Source organism: Ochlerotatus camptorhynchus, unplaced genomic scaffold, assembly GCF_037179485.1.
Source record: "Ochlerotatus camptorhynchus isolate MF236.1 unplaced genomic scaffold, CSIRO-AGI_Acam_v1.1 ptg000361l, whole genome shotgun sequence".
Taxonomy (NCBI): Eukaryota; Metazoa; Arthropoda; class Insecta; order Diptera; family Culicidae; genus Ochlerotatus; species Ochlerotatus camptorhynchus.
In genome coordinates this window covers 4,496,082-4,522,680 of record NW_027040849.1, presented here as the reverse complement: position 1 = coordinate 4,522,680, position 26,599 = coordinate 4,496,082, and the positions used below count along the sequence as shown (strand labels likewise).

The window sequence follows — 26,599 nt, the reverse complement described above, 5'->3', positions numbered from 1 at the left end:
AGCTATGAAAATGCTGCTTTTCAAGCCACAGGTACAGATGGCTTGCCAAACCAGATATTTCTTTGCGAACTTTGTCAGTTTCATGTGCTTGAAAACATCTGCTACCTTTCCCCTTCCTTTTGCCGTATAAAACTCCTGTCCCGGAAGCTGCTTGTAGTCGGCTTTGACGTAGGTTTCGTCGTCCATTACTACGCAGTCAAACTTCGTCAGCATCGTCGTGTACAGCCTCTGGGATCACGCTTTGGCCGTCGTATTTTGTTTATCATCGCGATTTGGAATCACTACCTTCTTGTAAGTCGATAGTCCGGCTCGTTTTTTGGCTCGATACACGGTTGTAGACGATACACCCAGCTTATTTGCGGCATCTCGGAGAGAGAGGTTAGGGTTTCGCTTGAAACTACCGGCAACTCTCTTTGTCGTTTCAGCGGCTTCCGGTTTTCGATTTCCCCCCGATCCAGACTTCCTGGCTGTCGACAAACGTTCCCCAAACACTTTAATTACATTTGTAACGGTTGATTTGGCAACTATTAGCGATTTTGCCAACTTTGCGTGCGAGTAGCTCGGATTTTCGCGATGCGCGAGCAAAATTTTGATACGCTGCTCTTCTTGCTTGGACGGCATTTTGACAACTGAAGAGTGAATTCCAAAATCAAAATAGGAGCAACATTCTACACACACATACCTTCAAAATGAGGGGTGTGCAGGTTTTTTAAATGCAAAATTGAAAGAAATACGTCAAGTTGATATTGACCAAATTTTGACCGTATCACCCTTTACACATGCTCACATGAGCCGAGCTCAATGCTCGGTTGATCGCTCACCATTTTACCAATGAAAGGAAGGGAAGAAAAGTAGCGATAATAAAAACGCTTGCCAAATCGTTTTCTTCGTCACTCCGATATGCCGGCTCTCCCTGATGGTGGATCGTTGTCTCTGTTCGCAGATGACACATCCATCGTCTACAAGGGTAGGCTCATCGGAGCTCATAGACCAGTAGGCAATTTTATTTTGAAGCAAAATTCACCTGGCTGGGAATCAAAGTCTAACATCGTGGTACTCACATACAGTTTACCTAAACTACGGGTAACTCCACTATTCGTATGACCATTACGAATAACTTTATGCCAAAGAATAATTTTATTATATTACTAAAATGAATGTCTGATAGCTTCATTTTTGAAGTCTCAGGATCTTGAAATGATTCTAGTTTTCCTGGGTCCCAGATCATTAAAATTTTGGTTAGTCTGAATTTACTTAAAACTCTTCACAGGGTTTTGTTCGCCCTTTTTTTAGTTCCATTTGAATCATTCTAAAATTCCATCACACTTCTTTTCTATATTCCCCTAAACTAATCTTGTTAATATTCAAACTTTTCCAGCAACATTCTAAGAGCTCCTAGCATTACCTCTTGTAATCTCTTATAAATTCTTAAAATTTTCTTCATAATTTTCTTGGTACACTCTTCAGAATGACCGTCTCGCTCTTCTCAGACACATCCGACAATTCCCTTTGAACTGCTTTGTAGGTAATGTTAGAATTGTTTTGAAATCCTCTTCAGTATTTCCTTATTGCTCAAGTACTTTGCCAAAATGGTTTTGAAAGTTTCCCAGAAATTGCGCATAATTCCGTTTAACTGTTTTTAAATTTTATTAAAATGAATCTCCATAGAAACATTGAACAGAATTCCATTGAAATTATTCTCACGATTCGTATCAGCATACTCCTTAAGTTTCATCATAATAATATTCTATGATTTCTCTTCGGGATTGTATTTCCTTTATGCACAAAATCTCCATGCAATTGTCATCAGAGTTGACAAGACAATTGACACCGTCTTCAACAAGAGGTTGCACAGACTGGTAGTCAAAATTTGCACCGGCTGGAGCGGGAATCGAACCCACACTTCGTGGCACTCACAATACGCCTGAACGACGGATGAAATCACACGACCACGGGCACACAAAGATGGATGGAACTCTACTTAGAATCAGCTTGAAATTCTCGTTTGATTTCACAAGGAATTCCAATAATGTCCAACGTTGTTGAACTTTAAACGTGTTTAAAGTAGTAAGTTTGGCTTTTTAGTTTTTTATTAGATGGTAAATAAATTGCAGTGATATTCTTAAGCAACATGTTTAAAAAATCTGGGAAAATCTGGAACATATTAAAAAAATCTGGAAATATATGTGGTCTGTCTGTGTATCTGGCAAGACGACTAAAAATCTGGAATACTGGCAACGCTGATCAAGCAACGGGCGGACACGACGTATGAGTGGAACAGCACGCATCGCACCAATACGAAGACGATCGACCACGACAAAAGCACCCACATCGAAGCAGCGCTGCCATTTATACAGATTTATCTGTATTATACAGATTTTTTAATCTTAATACAGACCCGATACAGAATACAGATTTATCACAGATTTTTAAATTACAATACAGATTTATACAGATTTTTATAAAATGCTTGAGAAAAAAAATTCAAAATTTATATAAACAAAATAACTTGCTCGATTTTATCAGCGTACCCCCTTCTCTCCAAAATTAATTGTTGTGCTAAAAACCATATTTTTTGCAGTGGGATCTGCTCGAGGCGTTGCTGTTTCTTTTATGCTTCTCTCACTCCCTCCAACGGAAAACGCAGTCACGCCCGTCACGGTAGTATATTAAAAATATCAAATAGTAATGAACTCGTGCACTTTTTTGCATTTAAAACTGCTTATCAGGAAGATAATGAATAGAAACTAAAATCTCCATACATTTTCAAACGGCTTCATATCACTCTTATAAATAAGTACGGACGATATCACAAATGGCGCAATTATATCCCGTATGGTTAGTACGATAGCCCAAATAGGTGGTTAAGCACTTTTTATGGTTATTTTGTATGCACTGTATTTGTAAAACAACAAAACATGATTAATTAAGAAAAAAATCGTCAATACAGAAAATACAGATTTTTTAATAGAGTGGATACAGATTTTTTATAAAACCACCTTGCCTCAGTCGCTAGAGGGGCTGCTATAAAGCAGGAGGAGGCGTCTGGGATCAAGTCTCGGTTCAATCTAGGCATTTTTCAGGTTGGAAAATGTCTCGATTTCCCTGGGCACAGGGTATGACCAACCGGTGGAAACTTACGATTTTAAAATGGCTCACTACTTGACTAGCCTATTCGTCCCAAGCAAACGATTACCGTACCCCATTCTAGTCGAAATTCTAGTACCACACTATGTTTGTTTTGATTCACTATGAAAGTTTGACAGATAAAATGAGGGGTTCGTGGATTTTCCTATGTTTCGAGGGGTGCATCGATTAGCTTGGGACCGAAGAGAGTTCCAGAGCTGAACCAACAAGTTGAGCACGTTTCTTCGGGACCTTCTAGTCTTAGAGTTACCTCTATGACGGAACTCCGTTTATATAACTCTCGGTTCTATCATTAATACTGTTTCGCATATCACGTATTTTTTGTCTTTTCTTTCTATTTTTCTTTTTGTTTTGTTTCCATGAGAGATATACGTATTTCGACAACAATGTGCAATCTTCATCGGTGTAATTCCCACGTAATACGTATCTGTCATAAATACAAAATACTACCAAGTGGAATTAAATGGAAAATAATCATCTTCTCATGTTCCTAAGAAGTAGGATATTTGTTGATTCATAAACAATAATACCTAAGTCTGCTGCGATGTCCTGCTGAATTCCAATTTATCGCGTGGTAGATGATTTTGTTTTCAACCTTTTGTAGTGAATATCCGACCCACCTCCTCCACGTAAATAAATCAACCGGTGAACACTCGTGTTTATTTCAGTTACCGTGGGGACGTAATTTGTGATTAGCCCCGGTCCGTTTCAAATTGTATCATTATTTATGTACGGTCCTTATATTTGAAATGACGTTTCACATTCATCTAGTGATGGCCGATTTTCATTCGAATAATCGATTAATCGATTAACGAACCGAACAGTAAAATATTTATAATCGGTTATATCATGCCGATATAAGCATTAACTTCTTCAGAGGATCATCACCGATCGTTTCAAACAAGTTTTGCACTCTCATTGGTGGAAAAATGACAGGACAGCGAACAAAAAATAATCGATTAGTTGTTAATCGAGTAATTAAAAAATGGGACATCTCTGATTTTGGTGTGTTTGTTTTGATAAAAAAAGCGCTCAAAATTTCATCTCTACCGAGGGGGCAGCTAAACCACAAAATTACCATAATACGGGGGGTATTCATTGGATGAAAGGGACCGTGAAAGAGGACACTAAAATTGAAAGTTTTTCTTCCGACAGTTTCATCTTAGTATTCATCTTTGAATAAATCCTACACACCAAAAAATTCTGAATTTTACTGGCGATGTAACCATCCATGCATGCAAACATTCATACATATGAACTTCCTTTTCACGAAAACTAGCAGCTTGCAAGAAATGTTGCAAGCAAAAGTAGACAGTTGCACACAATATATGGAATATTGCATGACATGTCTCATAAATTTACACGATCTATAATCTAAACTTGTATGATATATGACGCTCCATTTATGTGCATCATAGTAACGGAAATTTACACTAATTTTTTAGCTGTGTAGGATTATTGTTGATATTGACTTTTGATGACAACGCCGATGGAGCTCGGTATTCGATATTCTGTTGTGAGGGCATCAGGCACCACAAACATCGGGTGATAAAATCCTGCAGGCTCCGAAGAACCAAGTTTTGGAACATTTCGAACAATTCCGATGTTGGTGCCTTGATTCGTTTCCATATATTTCGTAAACAACGAAAACGGCACAAAAACATTACATGACTAATATATTTTCGGCTCCCTTCCACACAAGAAAACACGAAAGATAGCAATATGTTTCAACTAGATTTTTACCGGATTTAATTTCACTTACTCACCTATGTGAATTAGTCATAACACACGTGCGTTTGTACTTGTACTTGATAAACAGGGAAGTACTGCAGAAATTGCTTATAAATCAGTAGATTGGAATGTATTGGCTTGTTATTGAGTCATAAGGTAAACAATGGCTGACACTTACCAAACTAACTCACTTACTATTGAGAATAATCATTGCGAAGAAACGCTACTATCAGTTCTCCGCTCAGGTCTCGTGCCGTAATGCTGATTATTTTACAAACAGCCATTCATTACACTTTTAGTGCTGATATTTACCTGTAATCTTACACGATATGGTACTTGTGGGCTTAGCGGTTATCAATCAGTGGATGCAATAATAAGTGGCACACTTCATGCTATTTTAAAACAATCCCCCTTATTCTGCGAGTCACGTGATTCTCTGTCACCGGTGAGGTGATAATTGTCACCTCGTGTAAGGTGGCTCTCCATGTAAATCAAATGGAGAGTCACCTCACCGGTGAGAGAGAGTCACGTGACTCGCAGAATAAGGGGGAATGTGAAATAATTCTTCTTCATGGCTTACAACCCACCTGGAACTTAACACCTGTCCTCAAATTGGTGTTTTTTTGCATCGAATATAATGTGAAAGTACAATCGTACAATGATACTCTATGCCCCGGAAATTCGAGGGGTCTTCTCGATCAGGAATGGAATATGCCGCTTCCGGCATGGTTCGGATTTCCCAAGTAGCATTTTTAGTTTTATCATAGGCTTTTAGACCATGGTGCTTGAGTAGCCGCGCCTTTACTGACTAGGCTAAGAAAGATCCTTCAATTGAGTAATAATTTTCACCTGTTTCCACCATCAAATCCGACAGATGTCGCCCCGCCAGTGGTGGATTAACCAGATTTGCGGAATGGAGAATGGAGACCTTGCTTCTAGCGATGAGAAAATTTCTAAATTTTGTTCTTTTTAGTAATAGTTACATTATGTAGACATAATATACCGGATAAATTGCACCATTATTGATGTTTTTAATAAAGTGAATTTCGTTATACATTCTTAAGTCTATTTTCCACCAGCCCATACGATTGAAGACTTCTTGTTCTCTGGTGATGAGTGCTGTCAGAAGCAGCATGAAAAACCTAAGGTGAAATTTATTTTTTTATTTTGAGTGTACCTTGAACCGAGGGGGGGTGTCACATCTAAATCTCAATTGTAGATGCTCGAGAAATCTCACACTAGCTAATCTTCTTTCATTTCTCGCAGTCAACTTTCGCTCGTTGGGCTAAACCTGTTGCCGTTAGTTGGGCTGAGCTGTCAAGCTGAAAATTGGTTGAGGGATACACCGATTGTAAATTGTCATCACAATCCTTTAGCAACTATCCAAATTGTTTATACATGAGCCCCTCGAAAAAGAAATAGCACTGTCAAAAATGACGTTTGACTTCAATTTAGGTGGGCTCAGCGTTGTCAGATATACCGATTTATCGGTTTTTATACCGATTTCCGAACTAGATACCGATATACAGATAAGGTTCCTCAGAATACCGATTTTTGAGGTGTTATACCGATTTATACCGATTTTTAAATAATTAAAATAATTATTGCCTGTCTGCACTCAGGATTTTGGAGGAAATTATTGTGTGAGACTTGTATCTTTTTGAATATCTCAAATTTTTTGAGTCTTTAAAAAAATCATCATGTCTTATGGATACTCTTTCGATTAATGTTTCGATTTTCTCACCGTTTTTGGCTACCCATGAATCGATAAACAGTCGATGGCTCTTTCTGGTAATTTCGGGGGAATCAGGAAATACTTTTTAAACATTATTTAACTTCCTGGATTTTCTTCCAACTTTCCCCAGAAATTTTCTGTTAACGATTCCTCTCGGAAACATATTTTGACTTCCCTTAGAAGCTTCTTCAGCCTTCGCTCGAATGATTCTTCCCGGAACTTCAGGGATGCTTCTAGATTTTGATTGCGGATCCACACTAGCTGCAGGAACTTTTAAAAAGTTCTGAAACTTTAGAAAACACCGGAGCCGAACCAGTCTCAGGCTGAAAGCATCCATAATAAAGAAAACTAACTAACTTCAGAAAAGGCCAGACTTTTAAGTAAGTTTGGATAAAATAAAGAATGTTTCAATAACTTCTGTTAAAATTCTTAAACTCGGTCCAGCGAGCTAGTGATCTTAAGGAAACATCATAAATATTTTGTATACTTCACAAGCCCGAAGAACGTCTGGAAATTAATTCCATGGTTTTCGGGACAGTTCCATTAGCTTCAGGAGAATTGAGAGAACTTTGGGAAGCTCCGAAAACATCAGGAAAATCAGATCAGATCAATAATTTCAAGGAAATCGCTGAAATTTTAAAGAAGTTCCCAGAAACTCAGGCAATTTCCGAATATTCAGCAATGTTCCGAGGGGCTCATGCAAATTTAAGAAACGTGAGGGAAGTTACACGACCATTAGCACATTGTGAGAACATTTTATGGGAAGTTCCGTGCTTATTAATGGCAGTGTCGATAACTTTTAAAAATTAGAAAAATCGGGAAGATCAGAGAACTTCAATGCTGATGTTACAATAAATTCAAGAAAATTGTGAGAGCGCTTAAAAAATTTCGCAATCTTCAAGAAAGTCTAGAGACCTTTAAAGTTAATTAGTGATATTCCGGTAGTCTCATCATAATCAGAGAAGTTCCAAGTATTTCAAAGATGATCAGAGTACTCCAAAACAGCTCGAGAACATATGGAGTAATCCTAAGTACATTTCAGGAATGTTCCAAAAGCTTCAGGGCATTGCGGGGTCTTCAGGGATGTTTTATGACCATTTGGAAAATTTTCTGGATCATTAGCACATCCCACAAGAGCTCTTTCTTCCGGAATTATGTCTTTGTTTCTTTCGACTGTTCCGTTAGCGCTCAGGCTTCCGACTTCATCCAGACTTTTTTTTCCAATCTACATGCCAGCGTCTCTAGGAAGTTTCTTCTGTCTTCTCCAGGAAATTCATTTAAACATCTCCCAGAAATTTCTTTCGTCTAGTTCTGGAATTTTGTCCAGTTGTTTTTTTTTTTACTTCTATTGGAAGGTTTTTCCGAGCTTCTTCTGGCTTCCCTTGGAAAAGGCTACTTCTGGAATTTATTTAAAATTTCCGAAATCTGAATGTGAAATTTGATTTTTTTTCTGAAAATGTCTTTAAATTTTCGCCAGAAGTTTTTCAATTTATGCCTTGGAAGATCCGTGGATGTTTTTCCGACTTCTCTCAGAACTTTCCTCAAATTTCCTCCAGGAGAGCTTATTTCTTCGTTCTATGGATGTTTTTTTCAGCTTCCTCCAGAAGCTTATTCAAACATTCACCGGAGTTTTCTTCCAGAATTTTCCGATCATAGTCCAAAAGTAAAAAATGTCGCTTTCAAAAACGGCAAAAATATAAAATTATTTAAAATAGTAAATACCGATAAATACCGATTTTTTAAAACCTTCGATACCGATAAGCTTTAAAACATTCTGGCAACGCTGGGTGGGCTACAGCTCAACTAGCGGAAGCCCAACTAAAACGTAGCCCAACGAGCGAAATTTGACTGTCCTTGCATCGCGCATCATCTTTTTGCAGGAAATCTTCTTAATCGTCAACCACACAAAAACGATCGTTCGAACGATTACAATGATCGTTCGAAAACGTGATGGATTATTTTGTCACGACCAGTCTATTATTCTAGTGATTGAAATTTTTCTGGCGATAGCTGGTCCCTGATTTATGGCACCTTTTGAGATACTGCTAACTGTTATCGCACTAATCCACTTCTGCTGGTAATTTTAACTGCTACCTATTGTTTGCAACTTATCACTGCGTGGTATTGATTGAAAGACTAATTTTAGAGCGATTCTTCAAAACATCCTATGAGCAAGTGCATTGGCTTCATCGTCCCCCCACTTTCTTCTAATTACATATATGTAGAACTAGTTACCGTCATGCTTTTTGTTCACATCAATACAACACCAAAAATTGAATAAAGATTATTCATATTGCTGTAATTTGAAGAAAAAAAAAACAAGAGATCGAAGAAGAGAATCTTTCATTGGTTCATGGAACATTTTGAAGGATCATTTTAGAATGAGCAGAAACCAACGAGAAATACGTAAAATACCATATTTGAGTATTTCCGATTTCAATGCAACTTTGTCTGTTTTCGACAGGGGAGGACATGAATCTTACATTTAGAGATTTAGACATTGAGACCATTTTAGCTCAAGTGTCATATTTTAAAAGGGCGTATGCATTTTCATGGGCAATATGTTTTAGAAAACTTATTTAAATTAACTATTGATTGTACCGAAATGATATCTAAGAACAAATTGCAAAGAATTAATTTAAACCCCGAGTGGGACGAAAGTAATTCATTCTCCATTTCAATAAAATTTGCTTTTAATTTCGATGTCTTTTTGAATAATTACGATTTGTGAAGAATAATAACGCTTGCCGATATCATCCGATTTAATCCACTATTCATCAACAATATGGAATGAATCAGAATTATCTAACTGTACGCTCATATATATTTTTTAATGTGTACCACGGTGTGACTTGCTGTCACTTTCTTTATCGATCTGAGCCAAGGATCAACTAGCCAGGAGCAGCTGTTAATTTTTGATATTTTCCAAAAGTTGTGCCGAAATAAAAATATTTCTCGATGAGTTCCATCGAACCCACCCATTTTTTTACAGTGAAGATCCCGAATTCGGTTAATCGTAATTCCATGGAACTTCAGTTTGGCAATGATGTTCCGTGCCAAGTTGGTCGAGGCAGATTTCATGTGTGAGTAAGCGATGACACTGGACATTGTTATAATTTCACATCCGTTGAACCATTCTGAACGGTCATTTCCTTGTGGTTATATCACAGTATTGCTTATGATGTATATATCTATATCTTGTTTCTTGTCTTGTCTTGTCTTGGAGTCAACAAACTAAAAATTATAGAAGGATAGCAAAATGGAGCCCATGCGATACGACAATAGAGTGATGCTTGCTAAGTAAATACCCGGAGATGGGCACATTCTATTTTCCGCGCTGGCGTTACGATGTTATAAGACGCAACTAGGAACTAAAGATCATCATACAAAGACAATGGACGTCGAAATGTCGTCGAACACATTATAAATAACATTCTGAAGACTAGCAGCAATGCAGAGAAGGACAACTAGTTCACAAATAGGCACGACAATTGGACATAATAGTGAAGAAACAGCGAAAGCTGGTGTTTTAATTTTTTTATTATTGCTTACATATATACTAAAATTGCTTATACTAAATACACGCCAGAATAAAACAAAAGTAATCACATTCGTTCACAACTTTGCATAAATGTTTGATGTGGGTAATTGTTCACATTTGTACGAAAATTCGACCATTTTGAATCTTGATTTTTTTTTCTAAATGGCGTATTTGACATTTTTCAATAAATCGTAGCACGAAAACGTAACTTAAAATCTAGATGACCTCTAAGATAAAGTGGTAGGGAAAAATGAAGTCTTTTTATGAATAATAATCACGGTATTTTTATATTTTTTTTTATTTTGAGTAAAACATCCAAAAAAGTGTTAAAAACTAAAATTTTTGATATTTCTAAAAGCCTATGAAAAATCTAAACTTTTCAAATATTGAAAAACTTAGACATAGTAAAACAACAACTTTTAGTTAAATTTTTGAACTTATTTTTCACGCAATTTTTTTGTTATTTTTTCTTTGAATTAATAATTTAATATTGTTTTCTAACCAAAAAAAAACGCACCAACAAAAACTGCTCTGCTAAGATTGACGAAAATACGTAAATTGCCCAACTACAATAAAACTAAAATAAATCGATGTTTACAAACAATGATCAACCTACTAAACTGATTCGGCCTCGTTTCGCAAATGAATAGAAAATTCCGCATCCTCCTTTCCGAACTGCATCAAATAACACCGACTCCACATTTCCAAAGCACCATACTTCACCTCAGCCGCAGCGCTGACACTCGGTTGAAGTTGGGAAATCTAAACAAAACACACACATACTATCAATGGGATTTCCAACGGCCACACGGTACGTATCCCACCTTCCCCAACAGAGTTTTAATTTTAGCCTGCCCGCGGTCGCCGGAGAGGAACGCGAATTCTACATTTTCTCCCCACATGCTCAACCACCATGCGCGTTCCCGTCTATTTAGATTTAATGTTTGCACCAGCCAGAGCATAGTTCCATGGCTAGCGGCAGGCACGGGAGGAACAAGAACGATAAAAACATCTCCCAACTGAATTTGTGTTGCTACCCGTTTATGTTTACGACAATAGCCGACCGTCTATAGGTTTCGGTAAAACATGCAACAGGAGCTCACGGGAACAGCTTCGAGTCTATAAATTTACAAAACCACCGGCTGTGGAGAGAGAAGTCTATAGGGAAATTCGGAGTTAATGCTTCCTAATACTAGCGAAGAGGTATTTCTGAATTAGGATGTATCAATGATTCATAATGTTCCACAATGTTGAATCTTGAAAAAAATATGTCATAATGGCATATATATATACAATGGGTCATTCCAGCTCAAGTGGGTACAGAATTTAAAAAAAGTTGTGGTCGATGTCGCCGATTTGGGCCAAACTTGGCCAAAACACTTATTTTGGAATTCTGAACAAACGCCTTATTTGATTTTGCTCTAAAGTGCCTAGATCCTTCTGGGCTACAACCCTGGATTTTCGAGATTTTTTAAAATTTCAACTTTCAGAAAAAATTACTCCACAACCAAATAAGCTATTCGTGATATTACAACGTCAACTTGAAGGTTTTTTAATGCAAATTCTTTTATGTGTACAAACATTTTGTTTTTATTATAGTAACTACAGTAAACAGACTGATTACCGGCAGGTATCCAAATTGTCAAAAAATTGCATATTTTCACCATGGGCGGGATTTTTTATTTCTAAATATTTTGGGCTCAAATTTTCATAACACTTTGGAAAACTCTTCTACTAGATGTGTTTCCAAGAGTAAATGATTTTGACCAATAGTTATTGAGATGAGTGAGTGCTAGTTTTGAGCTTTTCTGGTGGAAAATCAATGCTATTTAATTAATTTTTATTGTTCTTGGATTCCTTCACGCCGATGGCACAATAATATTTTTATGATATTTTTCACATGTTCTGGGCAGGATTATCATTATTTAAAATCATAACTGCCTCATTTATTTACTTCTGTTCATAATTTGATTGTGGTCCTAAAAGTGAAAAATACATTCTTGCTACCGAACGAAGTCAATAAGAACGCGTGACATGAATATTTGCACCAAATATTCTCAAATACAAATGAAGCGCTCCGACCGAATCAATCTTTATTCTTCATCCGATAGGCAGAAGTGAATTCATTGGCGTTTCAATGGCGTTTCAATGCGTTAGGCCGAGTTTAGAATCCGTAGGCCGAGTTTGGCGTCAAGAAGCAGTGTTAGACTTTTAACAATATCTCAACAATTTGTTTCTCTTTATCAAATCTTATGGTACGTACGGAAAAGTAAATAAATTTGGAAGCCATCAGTAATAATAACATTCAGTTTGGAGCTAAGCTGCGCTATATTGAGAAAGACTAAGTGCGGGTTATGCTTAATAGGCCGGAAATGGGGTAGTTAACCCTATATGGTGCAGTAATGACCCGATTAGACTTTTATCATTAAATAATTTCATAAAATCGTAATTCAAATTATTATCATGCATCTTCAAGATGGGTGTTTAAGGTATACTTTGGTCCAATAAGACCACTGAAAAAGCGCATGGGTTTCGTAGAACATTAGAAAACAATTTCAAAAACTACAAGGGACAGTCCTATGGGATTGTACGCAATGGTGACGTAGGGCTACGTGGTCTTATATAATAAGTCTTATTTGTTAACTGCAGCAGGAGCTTGTGTTTTGTGTAGGAATAGGAATTTGAGCGGGATTCTCTCTGTTTATACGCGTATGACGCGCTTGACATAGATGGTCCACAGCGACTCACGAAGAGCTACTGATTCCGATCAATAGCGGTGCGGCTTCTTCCTCCTATGGATGCTCATGTGGGCTGCAGCTCGCTGCTTGCAGGCAGCCTTTCGTTGGGTACTGGAGAACAATGTTGAACGCCACGCGTCGAAAGCACTGCTGCTGATACCAACGACCGGACACCACCACACACGGTGATTTGTACTGAATCCGATCAGCGGTTGAGGCCAGCCTTGATAGATAGCTGCTTGCGGGGTGCCTTTCGTTGAGTACCACCACTCACCACGCGGTGATTGAATAAACACCGTTTGGTGAGACCAAATGGAATTCAACTTTGAAATCTGTGTTAGGGAAATCACTTTTCGGAGGCAATCGGTGATAATTCTACTTATCATATTAACAATAGAGACATTTTAAAAATAATAAAGTCTTAAATTTAACAAATGCGTACGAATATTTCTGATCGATTGGTGATAACATTATTGAAATTCGTCCAGGGGCAGCTGAGTTATTAACGTTCAAAATCTTTCATAATTTTGTTACATGTTCCATTTTCAATTTTCACAAAGTGTACCCGCATATAGAAATCACAGACGTAGTCCTACGTCAAAAAGGGGCTGGCAAATAGTGTCATTACTGTATATGTATCCGGTGGGATGCCTTGGTTCCCTTATCATTATCAAGAGCTGACATATACTAAATTGACCTGATAATGAACTGGCATAACTGATAAGTTCGAAATGTAGTGGCTTGCTTAACGCTTCAGTGGCGCCATCATGACAAATGCAAGCACATTCCCAACTAAAACCTTATTTGCGAAGAAGGTGATTGTGAGTGTTATGTCTGTTTGTCTGTGCGCTAACAAAACTATCAATCTATCCTCATCAGAACTTTCTCTAGTTAATAAATTATCGCACTAAAGCTTCATGTTGATATTAGTATAGAATTTCATCCCAACTCTGTAATTGTAACTTCACGTACTTAGGAAGTAACAAAAACTTTGATTGAATGTAATAGCACAGGGTGGGAGTAACCGTCAACAATGCTGATGATAAGGAGGATAATTTACAATTTTTCCTTACTTCCCGACGAATGCGTTAAGTTCTTATTTAAGTACGACTGAATAAAAATGTAAATTATTAACCGTTGACCTGTAGTGGCACCGGTGGTGTAGGGGTAAGCGTGACTGCCTCTGGACCTGGGGGAGGCTGGGTTCAATTCCATTCGGCACCGTCGAGATTATCTGAGACATAAAATCTCTGATCATACCTTCCTTCGGGGGGAGGGGGGTAAAGCCGTTGGTCCCCAGTCCATGGGTCAATATGTAGGGGGCTGCCTCCCTGGCATCGATAGCATTAGGTCTGTTCCCGTCGTTGCTTTTTGCTTTTACTGACGGTTGCTGCAGCTTTCTGCAAGTTATATAATATGGTGCAGCAAGTTCTGATTTGACAACGAAACCCTACCCCCAAGCTCCTCTCCTTTTCCCATCCTTCGACAATGTACCCCTCTAACCTCGGGTAAGCCGCGAGTATTCGGCCCAACTCCTACTAGACATAGAATTAAGTGAATTTTGTTACAAAGAACAATTAATTATCGGCTCCGTAAAGCTAACGCGATTGAGCCTTACAAATAAACGAACTACATAAAAAAATGGTGCAGCAAGTATGGTAACATGGTTTTCCTTTTTGCTGTACACGCTATTTCATAGCTACCAAAATTTGGGTAGAATCCACCCAAATCAGTCAACACTGAACCCCAAACCCAAAAATTGTTGTGACCTAGGTTAGGACTGATTTGTTGACAAACTAACAACGTCGATCGGATTCATGTCGATGTGTACAGAATCTTACAGAAAAAGAAGTGCGGGAACAGACCTATTGCTGCACAGTACGGAAAACATTTCAAGGGAAAAAAATACGTTGACCTTGAAACTACACTCAAAAAAAAAATTTCAATGTGCTCGAACATAAACAAACTCAGAAGTACACATGAAACTTATGTGTCAAATAAATAGTATGTGTGATCCGACATAGCTGTTATGTGTACACAAAGAAAGTGTGTGTTTGACATATAGATATCATTTATTGATCACTTTGCAAAAATTCCTGTGTGGGACACATAAATACGATATGAGGATTTTTCTAGTGTACGTACAACTTTATCCTCCCAGAAAAACTGTTCATTTCACCTCAACATCCTCTATGATCGCATTTCTACAGAACGGTTTCCTCGTATATTCAACATAAAACTGAGTCGGTTGATATTCATGCGCTGCAACATATAACTCCCATCTTTTCGCCAGAGTATTCTTAGCCATTTCGTTACAACCGACATCGAATGCGAAATGAGTACGGAAAATTCTTTTCTAGTTGTTTTCCTCGCATTCAAGGGAAAACACAACCATTGCAAGACAGATATTTCACACTTTCTTTTGGAATCTGAATCATTTCAGCACATCCCGCTGTTGCGCGAGTTTTCCCCATGAATCATCCCAAATTGGCCATGAGCGAGTTGGTAGTGGTACTCGAGATTCAATAAACCTTGACACACTACTGCCATTCTTTGGCCAGAGGAGCGCTAAGCTTCTGCTGATGAATGGCTCGAGAATTCGTTCCACAGCGGAAAACGCCTACCTTTACGAGCTTCTCTTTTTCGACGAGAAAACCACATTGCATCACCACCGTTGAAATATAGGAGCAAATAGAGAAGTAGGAATCATGGAAAAGGAAAAATACCGTAATCCGGGGTGATGTTAATCATTATGGGTGGCGTTTTCAGTTGTCACGTAGGCAATTTTCCACGATAGATATCAAGAGAAATCTTGATAGCATTTCATCATGAGACTCCAATGATTGCTTAGACGAGATTCTCATAACAAAAAGTAGATATTAGCGCATAAGGCTGTGTTCCATTTGGCGAATTTTCACTTAAACTTGACAGATGGAAAATTTCCAAATTAACCTGCTATTCCAGCAGACTTATATCTGACAGACAAGGAATCAATTTTGACACACACCTTCTCGAAAATTGGCCGATCAACAACAGAGGGATTTTCGAACATTATAATTTAGTTTCGAAGTGTCAAATTTAAGTGAAAATTCACCAAATGGACCACAGCCTAAATTTCAATTTTATTTAACTACGGCGTTCAAATGTATTCAAATAAACGGTCATAGGGTTGCAACGTCTGTTGTCATTAACATGAAAGTGTATTTTTTTTTCATTAAACAAGTCATTAACACTGAATTATTTGAAAACGTACGGTTAAATATTTGAGAAATCATTGTTTTTCTGTGAAATTTGCAGTTATTTGTAAAGCAATTGCGCCTAAATGCAACTGTAAAAATACACTTTGCACAAGGATTTTAGCATCTGATTCGGATTCTGGGAACCCAAATTGAATAAAAACAGTTAATAAAAATTCGATAGATATTTGAGGGGTCGATCAAATGCACCCCATTTCCATATCGATATTTTCTAATTTGAGATTGATCAAAAATGTACTAAAAATAAACAAAACTCTCAATTTCGTTTAATGTAGAAATTTATTTATATATTTACATTATTAAGTGATTAATTTGCCCCCGGAAACGGCGCCGGTGGTGTAGTGGTAAGCGTGATTACCTCTCACCCCAGCAAACCTGGGTTCAATCCCAGTCGGCGCCGCCGGGATGTTCTGAGGCATAACATCTCTGATCACGCCTTCCTTCGGATGGGAAGTAAAGCCGTTGGTCCCCGGTTCATGAGTTGATGGGTCGATAGGTAGGGTCCAGGTGTGGGAGCTGCCTTCCTGGCACGTCGGTAGCATTGGTGCACGGAAAACAAGATCAACGGAAAAAACAAACCAAGGAAAAAAAAATATTTGCCCCCGGAGTACGGTACATTCGTGTAGCCTTGCATTTCAGACAACAACGTAGCGCATCGGTTGGTGGTGGTGGTGATTGTCAACATTTTACGACGTACGGCGCCGAGCGACTATGAGCAGGATATGAATGCATTTTATTTATGGAGAAAAAAAATATGAAAAAGGAAGTGCAAGCAATATGTAGTAGACTACAAAGTAGCAGCAAAACAACGATCAAATCAACCACATAAAATACGATACGACCATTGCGTGACTGTCGATGTATGTAGGGAGACGACTGGAATGGCAAAATTATCCAATTAATACTGCCAGACTACTATGGAACCGTTAAATTTTCTGCGGGTCTTAAAATAACGTCCACATGAGGGCATCCCTCCACCGTAGCCCCTATCTACTGAGCTCGTTTGATCGATTAAGAGGATTTGTGACTATTCAAAATTCAAAAGGCTACATATATCGCAGATGCAGTTTATAACAGCCGGAATGCTGGGCACAGACAGTCAACCAAAACAATGCGCTTAAAATAACAAGATTAAAATTAATTAAGTTAAAAGTGCTTAACAATTCAATGACAACAGCGTGTAAACAAGCTGTATAGGTAAAACTTGCCGAAGGAAAACAAACCCTGTTCGACGTTTTTTTCCATTCCCCCTCAGAGTTCTTTCGATGACCTAGTTTTGCAAACCACCACTCCACCTTCCCTCCACATCAACAACTAACCTTCCTTGCGCACAAAGTCCTGGGAGAAGAGTAACCGTGTTGAGTTCACGTCAGTTTTGTTTACCACCACCATGTCACGCCACTGATTCTGCTGTTGGCGTGAATGAAAGTTATGTTTTCGTTCACCCGTGCACTTGTGTGGGTGATAAGGACCACTCACTCGCAAGAAAATATGTTCGCTCACCCCCGAAACGGGAAACGTTGAAGGTAGGTATCCTCTCGAATGAAAAAAATCGATACTCTTGTATGATTGGACAAACATTTTCGTCTACAACGTCCGATCTGTTCACATCAACAATCAATTTGTGACACTTTTGGAACCAGCAAAGACTTAGCATTTCATCAATATCCAAAACATGATTAATCTACTTACTTTTTCTAGGGAAAATCACTTTTATCTTGGAGCCTGAACGGATCCTCTCCTGACAAACACTGCACTCACGCACACACCTTCGCTTGACATTTTCCGTCTTGCTTTTCCCGTCACTCATTGAGGCGGGTGAGCTCGTCAGTACCACCCACCAGCAGCCGGCCGGTGAGTGTCGTAGTAGAGAAGGTTAACTCTATAGTATACCTCTATGTCATGGTAAATTTAGAGCTTATTATATTAAACCCACACGTATCAATACATATTGACGCGCAGGGGGATTATTGACAATAATATTGAAGATGTGAATACAGAAATATGGTCAATATCGATGTATTAACGTCAATATAGAACGTATTGACAATACAATTATTTTCAATAAAAGCAATCGTGTAGGGTCCACTTATGGTGCTACAGCTCATAATCAGCTTTATATTCTAATATCAACTAGGCTAAATGTCGGTTTCGGCACCCATTGACTGTTTTCGGCAATCAAAATTCAAACGTTAATTTCGATGCTTTTTCCCATCAAAACATTTCCCTGACGATTCCTTAGTCTTTCAGCTTCAATCTGATTACATTTTTACGACTTTCATAGGGGAATTTACGTATTCTCGTCAATCTAAGCAGCGTCCGAACTTCTATTAGCGATTTCTCAGCGTCACACACATACATGACAGGTTTGTTTGTTGACATTGATCTGCTGCTTGCTGTTCTACCAATTCCAATCGACAGAATTGATCAAAACGGGTTGAATATGTTTTTACAACGCTCCAAACTTCTCAGGTGAGTGTGACTATTGTCGGCAGTCTCTTTTTCTTCGGCACCCTTTCCATTTGAACTGCGTGTTAACCAACTGTTCTATTATCGGCAACTCGAAATCAGCCGTATTTTGTAGTGTGTATATTTCATTTAAAGAAAAATATGGCAGAACAGGATTGCACAGTCGTAAAAATGTAATCAGATTGAAGCTAAGAAGGTGAGGAATCGGTTTAATACATTCAGCGAAGAGTTTTGATGGGAAAATACAGTGAAATAAACGTTTCAATTTCGGTTGCCGAAAACAGTCAATGGGTGCCGAAGCCATAATTTACCCTACCAGATTTTTCTTTACATGGAATATACGCACTACAAAATGCGGCTGATTTCGAGTTGAAGTTTGGTGCGTTGTAAAAACGCTTTCAAACAGTTTGAACAACTCTGTCGATTGGAATGGATAGAGTAGCAAGCAGCAGATAAATCAGTGTCAACATCTCAAAGGGGCGTAATTGCTTTTGTAAACAATGGCTTTAACCGTCGATTCCTCGCAAATTAAAGTTCACCTTGATACCGGAACTTTCAAGTTCTTATAACGACTTAAAAATGAGGCTGCTTAGAATTCTATAGACCACCTCCAACCAAGCTTATTAAGCCACAAATAGCCTTTTATCAGAACTTTTGTTTACTTGGGTAGTTTCCACCGGTTGGTATAGCTTCCGAGCCCTCGATTTGACGGATGCGGCTTGTTTTTCACTCCACTTTGGCTTCTTATGCTTCTTATACGTCTTTAGACCCATTCTTGCCTTGGCCCACTGGACGTTACTCTTCAGGCCCACGCACATTAGATCCGGATCGGACGCGTTACGGCAAAGTGACAGCTAAATCTATTGTCTAACTGTCAAATTTACGTCAACGCAACGCAAACGGATCTAATTTGGGTGGACCTTTTGAGGATCCCTTTTTTTAGCCACGTCGCGAACCGAAACACTTTTATTGTTAGTGAAAGCTTGCATGATTTTCCGGTCCAGATTTCGGTCAACAGGGTTCGGTTTACGTACAGATTTTTGCTTGTCTTGGAAAGTTGCTTCATCACCATACTTCCGAATCGCGTTTCGAACGGCTCCGATGCTTATACCTTTCAATTTCGCTAATTGACTCAGAGAAATGTTGGGGATGGTACACCATTTGCACACGATCTGTTTGCGCTTTTCCGGAGAAATGCTTCGCATTGTCACGGAAATGTAAAGAACGGACACTTGCGATACACTAAACTGTTGGTCGAAATGTAAACAATGATTTAGCGTGATAATCAGCTGTTTAAACGTCATCTGAAACAAGCAGGGGTGTTCGAAAGTAGTGTTATTAAAAAAATTTAGGAGGATTTTCCTTGGATTCATGGAGCTATCTTTTATTTAAAGAAATTATCCTTTACAGATCCTTAAACTTATCCAAAATTCAGGACTTTCCTGAAGTTATTGGGACTGCCCTTTAGATCTCTGAGCTTGTCTGAAGATCTCAAGAACTAGAACATTTCTTGACTTGCCAGACGATTTTCAAACTTGTTAAAATTTCCTGCAGTTTCCATGAAGCTGATGGAACTACTTTTAAATTCTCAAAGCTTCCCTAAAGTGCCCAAAATGTTATTGAAGTTCTCAGATTGTACCTTATTATCCCGCAGTCTGTCCTTGAAATTCCAAATATTTCCTTCTATTTATCGGGTCATCTTTAAAGTTCTTAAAAATATGTGGACCATTCTGAATTTCGCTAATCTATCCTGAAGTTCTTGTTATCCTTCTGAGGATGTTTCTGGAACTGCCCGACGTTTTTTCCAGATTGGATTTATTGGAGCTTCTGTAAAGTTTCAGAAATGTTCACTGAGTTCTTTTAACTTCCCTGGTGTTCTCTGAAAATCTTTAATTTTTTGAACATTTTGAAATTTCTCGGTATTTTTCTAATTATTTATCTAATAATATTTGAAGCTCTCAGAACTTTCTTGCTGTTCCCGCAATTTTCCTGTTATTCGTGGAACTATTTTGAAGTTTTCAGAACAAATCTCTAAACTCAATTGAAGTCATTTAATGTGTAATTCAGTTTCTGAAATTTTCCTGAATTTAATAAAATTAAATTTTCATGAAATTTATAGAAATGCCCTGAGACTATTGGAATCTAATATTAAGGATCTTCAAAGATTCATGTAGCTCTGAAGTTATTAGAAGTTCCTTGAAATTCTCGGAATAATCATGAAATTCCCAAAACTATGATTCCCGCAATTTTTCTGATGTTAAGGATACCCTAATAAAAAATAACCATAAACGAACGATAACCCAAATCATTGAACTATTCCACAAATGGTTTGGATGATACCCAGAACACGTCGTTAAGCAAATTAACCATACAATTTTTATTAGGGTAAGGTTTAACACAAAAAAAAAACAAGTTTTGATTCAAAGTGTTTTTATGTTACTTCATACGTGAAGTTTAAAATTTTCAAAGTTGGTTGGAAATGCTATCTAACATGAAACTTTAGTGATGATTTATTATCTAGAGAAAGGTTTGAAGAATTTAGGTAAACTTCACGTATGAAGTAACATAAAAACACTTTGAATGTAACAACTCAAGGCGGGATTAGCCGTCAACAATGCTGATGATGGTACACCACGCAACAACTACGCTACTGCTTTTTCTCTGAGATGACTACGTTGGTCATGACGAGAGAAGCAACACAATAGTTCCCCTATCTGGTTTTGTTGTTATTGTGCGAGAATGAATTTAATTCGCAAGAAATTTCCGATCGAAATCCAGATCATTCCTTACGCTTCAAGAGCTGCTTCGCCCTTGAACATGCTGGTGCCGAGTCCTTACCTTGGGTCAATCGATAACTTCAACTGTAGTCAGTCAGCAGCCTTTGGATGTCAGTAAAATCTCACAGCTCGCTCCAAATATGCGACACAACGAGTTATCTATAACAGCCTTTTGAACAGCAGCCACTCATAAATGAAACGAAAACAAAAATCAAACACCTCCCACGCTCTCCCGACGAGACGCCTGCCTATATTATCGGTTCTGTTATCACCAGCAACGCTGCTGGAACATCTGTGATGATGTCACACACAAAAAGAACACCATCAGTGTTAGGTATCCGAGTTCCCGAGCGCTACTGGAAACTGCTGCACACCGAAATTGTTCCGCGTTATCAGACTTGTTTCGATAATTAGAAGCAATTGTTTATATTTTTCCGGGAATTGAGGATTAATTTCTAGCACCTTGTGCGTTTGTCACTGGATTGTATGATGGCCAGCCGCAGTCGCACGCTGTGATTAGTTGAACGGATTTAAAATTAAATCGTCACCCCCGCAAACAAGTGTACACACAAGAGCACAATAATAACTATTCCGGGAACGTGGCCCAACAGCGGAACACTTCAGCATCAACACCAACCGACTGCGATCGACTGTTGCGGCAGATTAACTGAAAAACTGGTGAACCTGCGACCAAACAGAAGCGATTCTTGCGCGCGGTCAGTTGCACCATACCCACCTACGTGTGGTGTGGGGAGGATGTCGCGAGAGCGCCGTGCAGGAAAACTCACACGGAATGAGATAAGGAAAACAAAACCAATGTACCTACACTGTATATATGCGGGACCTTGCATGGATCGTGTCGTAGCAGTCCGTAGCAGAACAAGCAAGCACACACAGCATCTCACTGCCTTGGGCTCTCACCATTTATGCAAGCTGGGTGGCTGGTGAGAGGAAAACATAACCCCCTTCGCTGAGAGAGAGAGAGAGAGTGAGTGCTGGAGATACGATGAGAGGGGAGAGTCTATTTTGATTTATATGGAATTATGGGGCAAATTAGTGGTGGAAAACCTGAGGAGGCGCATGGTAAGTATTACATGTAAATCGATCAGGCGTAATTAATGCTGTTTGTTCTGTGCTAACACTACTACTAAAAAGGTGAATATGTCTTGCCAGAAAACCAAGCCAAACGCAACTTTTGAATGTCAATGCTGTAGGTTGTCACCAGCAGCAGCCAACAGATTGCATTTGCCCTTGGAGTTGGAACTAACGGCAAAATTAAACTAAATAGGGGAAATGGATGTAATGTCGGCCTAAATGCCCCTAATTTGGGCCCATACATAAATTCAGCAATCGACTAAATTTTCAATAGCGACCAAAAATATTCATTAATACCGTCTCAATGACGCGTTCATCTAGATAAAATTGATAGCAATGGGCCGAGTCATAGATCCGTGAGCCAACATTAGAGCCATTTCCCCTACATGCCAGGTTTGAAAGAAATATTTTCGAACCTGGAAGTGTGTATGTATAACCAATATCCATTTGATAACGGTGATGAATACATGCTGGGCTTATTGTGAGTGAAAGTAACCTCGGAATGGGCGTGAATCTCCAGATATTCTGAAATGGGTTGCTGGATCTGCAATAAGGCTATCACCTTCTAACTCCCGGACTAAAGCTGTCTACAACGACCATAAATGCGACATTGTAGAGAAAGTTCTTCCATAATAACACTGCCGACCAGTGGGGGTTAAAGGGAATACACACACATACAGAAGACTTCGAGGATATGACTGGTGTGGACTTCAGGGAAAAGTTTAGAGGACTTCAAAAAGCCAGTTCAGATAGACAGTTCGGATTTTATAATTAGTCACTCACGTTTGTACTTACACTTACATTATGTATTTATTTAGTTCAAGTATTCAAAGTTCATGTATTCAGTATTTACTTGTGTTCAAATATTTATGTATGAGTTATGTAATGAACAATAGACAAAAATTCACACCAATGTCAAAATACTGTCGTTCCTTCTTAAAAGAAACCCGATCTTGTCGTAGTGAAGAAGTTTCGGTTACCCAGACCGCTGTTGCTACGACCGGAGAAGGAGGAATTACTCGAAGTATTTCGACCCCATTGGTTGCTGCCGCCACCGTTATTATTGCCTCCACTGCGGCGTGTTGATCCATAGCCGTTGCCATTGTTGTTATCGTTATTGCCGCCAGTGCCACCGATGAGCTTCAGCTGATCGTACAGACTGTCGACCAAATCGAATGGGCGGTTACTGTTCGACTGGTTTCCACCACGACCACCGCCCATTCCGAAGGAGTTGCTGTTGGAGTTGGAACGGTTGTTGGAACCTCCAAAGGAGTTGGAACGGTTGTTGGAGCCCCCGAAGGAGTTTGAACGACTATTGGAGCCCATGAAAGAGTTGGAACGACCGCCGTTGCCTCCGGAGTTGGAACGACCGCCGTTGCCTCCGGAGTTGGAGCCTCCGAAAGAGTTACCTCCATTGTTCATTCCAAAGGAGCCACTGCCTCCACCACCCAAGCCAAATGAGTTTCCTCCGTTACTCCAGCCGTTTCCGCTACCGGAGTTGCGCGGATTGTCGAACTGATTGAAATTATTTCCAGCGCGCTTCTGAGGCAAATTGCTGTCCCAGATGGGCACGAACGAACCCGAAGAAATCGGTCTCGGTTGGTTGAAGGTTCTTCTCTCCCTCTGTGGAGGAGCCATGTTTCTAGCCATACGGACATTACTGTTGGCAACTACCGGTGCCTTGTCAGATGCTTTGATTTGCTTGCGGATTTTGATCTTGTTGAACTTGTAATTCAACTCGTAGCCAAGATTGTGGATGCTCTTAGCGGATGCTTGATCCACAGTGAACATCAGCTCAATCGTCTGCTTGTTCTGAATCTCCTTACGGGTAAGAATCTTCCACTTGGAAGTGTTTATGCCATCATTCTGGCTCTCAACAAATTCCAAAATTGCCTCGTTGGTATCGCCACGACTGTCGGTGAAATAGCCAGTGTAAATATCACCCTTGAGAAGGTTCTTCTCAGAGGCCACCTTTAGGTTAATGCCCTCGGGAACGGTCAGTTTAGTTACGACACGTTGAAGCCATTGACGGGTCTCTTGGTCCGAGCAGTGAACCCGCAGATATCCCTTGACGTGAACACAGCTCTCGAAACGAGGCTTTAGTTCAGAGTCCTTCTGCTGGACAACTTCCTTCAGGATAGCGGATTTGACCGCGTTAGTTTGCGCATTGGTTAGAGACGTTGTTGGATAGTCTTTGGCAGCGACTGCCATCACTATACCTCCCGCGACCTCGGGTGTTGGTTTCGATATCTTGCTCGGCGGACCATCGTTCGTCGACAAATTACGCTTGGATGCAATAGCATTCATTGGCTCACGAGCCAATTTGAGCGCTTCCTTTTCGGTGTAGCCGTTCTTCAACAACCACTTGAACCGCTTCTTCGCTGCGCCACTGAGGTTCTTGAGTTCTTCATCTACCTTCACATCGACCTGTTCTGCTTTGCCGACTTTCTTAGTATCGGCATTGAACCGGTCACGCAGTTCTTTAGTCTTCAGCGGTTCTTTGGCTAGCTGGGCGGCCTCTTCCCGTGTGTAGCCCTGATCTAGCAACCATCTGAAACGCTTCCGGGCGGCACCATTCAGGCGAAGCTTATTGTCAATCTTCGCCTTGGCATCGCTCGTAGCACCGTTAGCTTTGACTTCTGGCTTGGTTTCTTCGCCGGAAGTAGCTTCGGGTTTCGTTTCGGTTTGCGAGGAATCCACCTCCATCGCAGTAGTCGGTTCCGCGGTAGTCGAAGGTTCCGTAGCAGTCGACGGTTCCGCGGTAGTCGAAGGTTCCGCTGCAGTTGAAGGCTCCGCAGTAGCCTCTTTCTTCACCTCTTTCATCTGTACCTCCTCAGAAGTAGTTGTAGAAGTTTCCTCCTTTACCTCCTCTTTCGGGACCTGCTCCTCAGCTGGCTTAGTTTCGGCAACTGGAGTACTCATGGTTGATGGTTGCTAGTTATATGAATTCTGCTGTAGGCGAAAACAGGAATAATCGACATTAGTGTCATTCTGATCGGTTCGATCCAAGAAATGATAGATGAGACTAAAGGTTCCGGTCCGAGTCTCTGTTGACATTCTGGAATTATTTAGGTCACGAGCAGATTGGAGAACATAGAAAAAGGATATCTATCGTAGGAAACATGACATTCATGAGGTGATTTCCCTAACAGAACCATCAATTCCAAGCATAAAAACTAACGATTGGAAACTGCATCACTAAGCAGAGGCTACGTCATTTAGCATCGAAGCCGAAGGCAAGCTTCCCTAACACAGGCATCACAATCAAGGTGGTGAGCCGAGATTTTGCGACACTAAGACAACAAACTAACGATGCAGTTTTGCAGTCGTTTCGTCTGGATCACACAACTTTTTCAACATGGTTCATGTACATTCTTTTTCCGAGTGGTACCATTAAAAAATGTAGATCATCAAAAATAAACATTCTCCGGTTATTATCGAACTATTTTGAAAAACTTACTACACCATTGTACCTAATGAACTAAAATCACCTTATAGCTGAAATAATAACTAAAAAGGAACGTCGAACTTGTCTTAACTTAGTACCACGACTTAAGCTCGAACGAGTTGAACGTCCTTCCATGATATCCTAGCGAACCATTCAAAGAAAAATTAACTTAAATAACTCCAGAGTCCCGTTGGCAAGGGGGCGGGCCGAAACGTTTAGTTGCACCTATATGTTCCTATTCCTAAACTAAAAGTAGAAAGACGCTTCATTCGCCGGATGGAAGCGATCCCGATCCGAAACGAAGCTTCACGGTTGCCCGCGACTGGAATTTCCCCGTCGTCCAAAGCGAAAAGCTTTGGAGTTGATGAGGAGGGGATCATCCAGAGTTGTAGTCCATTTAGCGTTACCCAGGCTGCACCGCGGGGAGGCGGACTACGCTACAGCCCAATTTTTACGGGAACGGTTTTATTGCTAAAGTACCTATGGATCCATCAACTCATGAACCGGGACCAACGGCTTTACTTCCCTTCCGAAGGAAGGCGTGATCAGAGATATTATGCCTCAGAACATCCCGGCGGCGCCGACTGGGATTGAACCCGGGCCTGCTGGGGTGAGAGGTAATCACGCTTACCACTACACCACCGGTGCCGCTTAGTTAATG

At 39.7% G+C, this 26,599-nt stretch overlaps 2 protein-coding genes across 3 annotated transcripts in view; both read right to left on the bottom strand.

Annotated features, from left to right (window-relative positions):
* axed (axundead) overlaps positions 1-21,972 on the bottom strand; it is a 54,844-nt gene extending 32,872 nt beyond the window's left edge. The window contains exon 1 of one of the 2 annotated variants that reach the window (XM_065231875.1): positions 21,457-21,972. The gene's annotated coding sequence lies outside the window, so the exon portion shown is untranslated. Of the gene's footprint in view, positions 1-17,841; positions 17,912-21,456 lie in introns of those variants that run through there. The other variant, XM_065231874.1, reaches the window with a different exon arrangement.
* Positions 21,973-23,274: 1,302 nt separating this feature from the next.
* LOC135709417 (uncharacterized) lies at positions 23,275-25,810 on the bottom strand. The gene has a single exon (XM_065231725.1). It carries the CDS (start codon positions 25,410-25,412, stop codon positions 23,427-23,429), a length of 1,986 nt encoding a protein of 661 aa, XP_065087797.1. The 5' UTR covers positions 25,413-25,810; the 3' UTR covers positions 23,275-23,426.
* Between the last annotated feature and the right edge of the window lie 789 nt (positions 25,811-26,599).

What these genes read in the sequence shown, in the direction of transcription:
- LOC135709417 (XM_065231725.1), bottom strand. Translation starts at nt 25,412, where the DNA reads ATGAGTACTCCAGTTGCCGAAACTAAGCCAGCTGAGGAGCAGGTCCCG.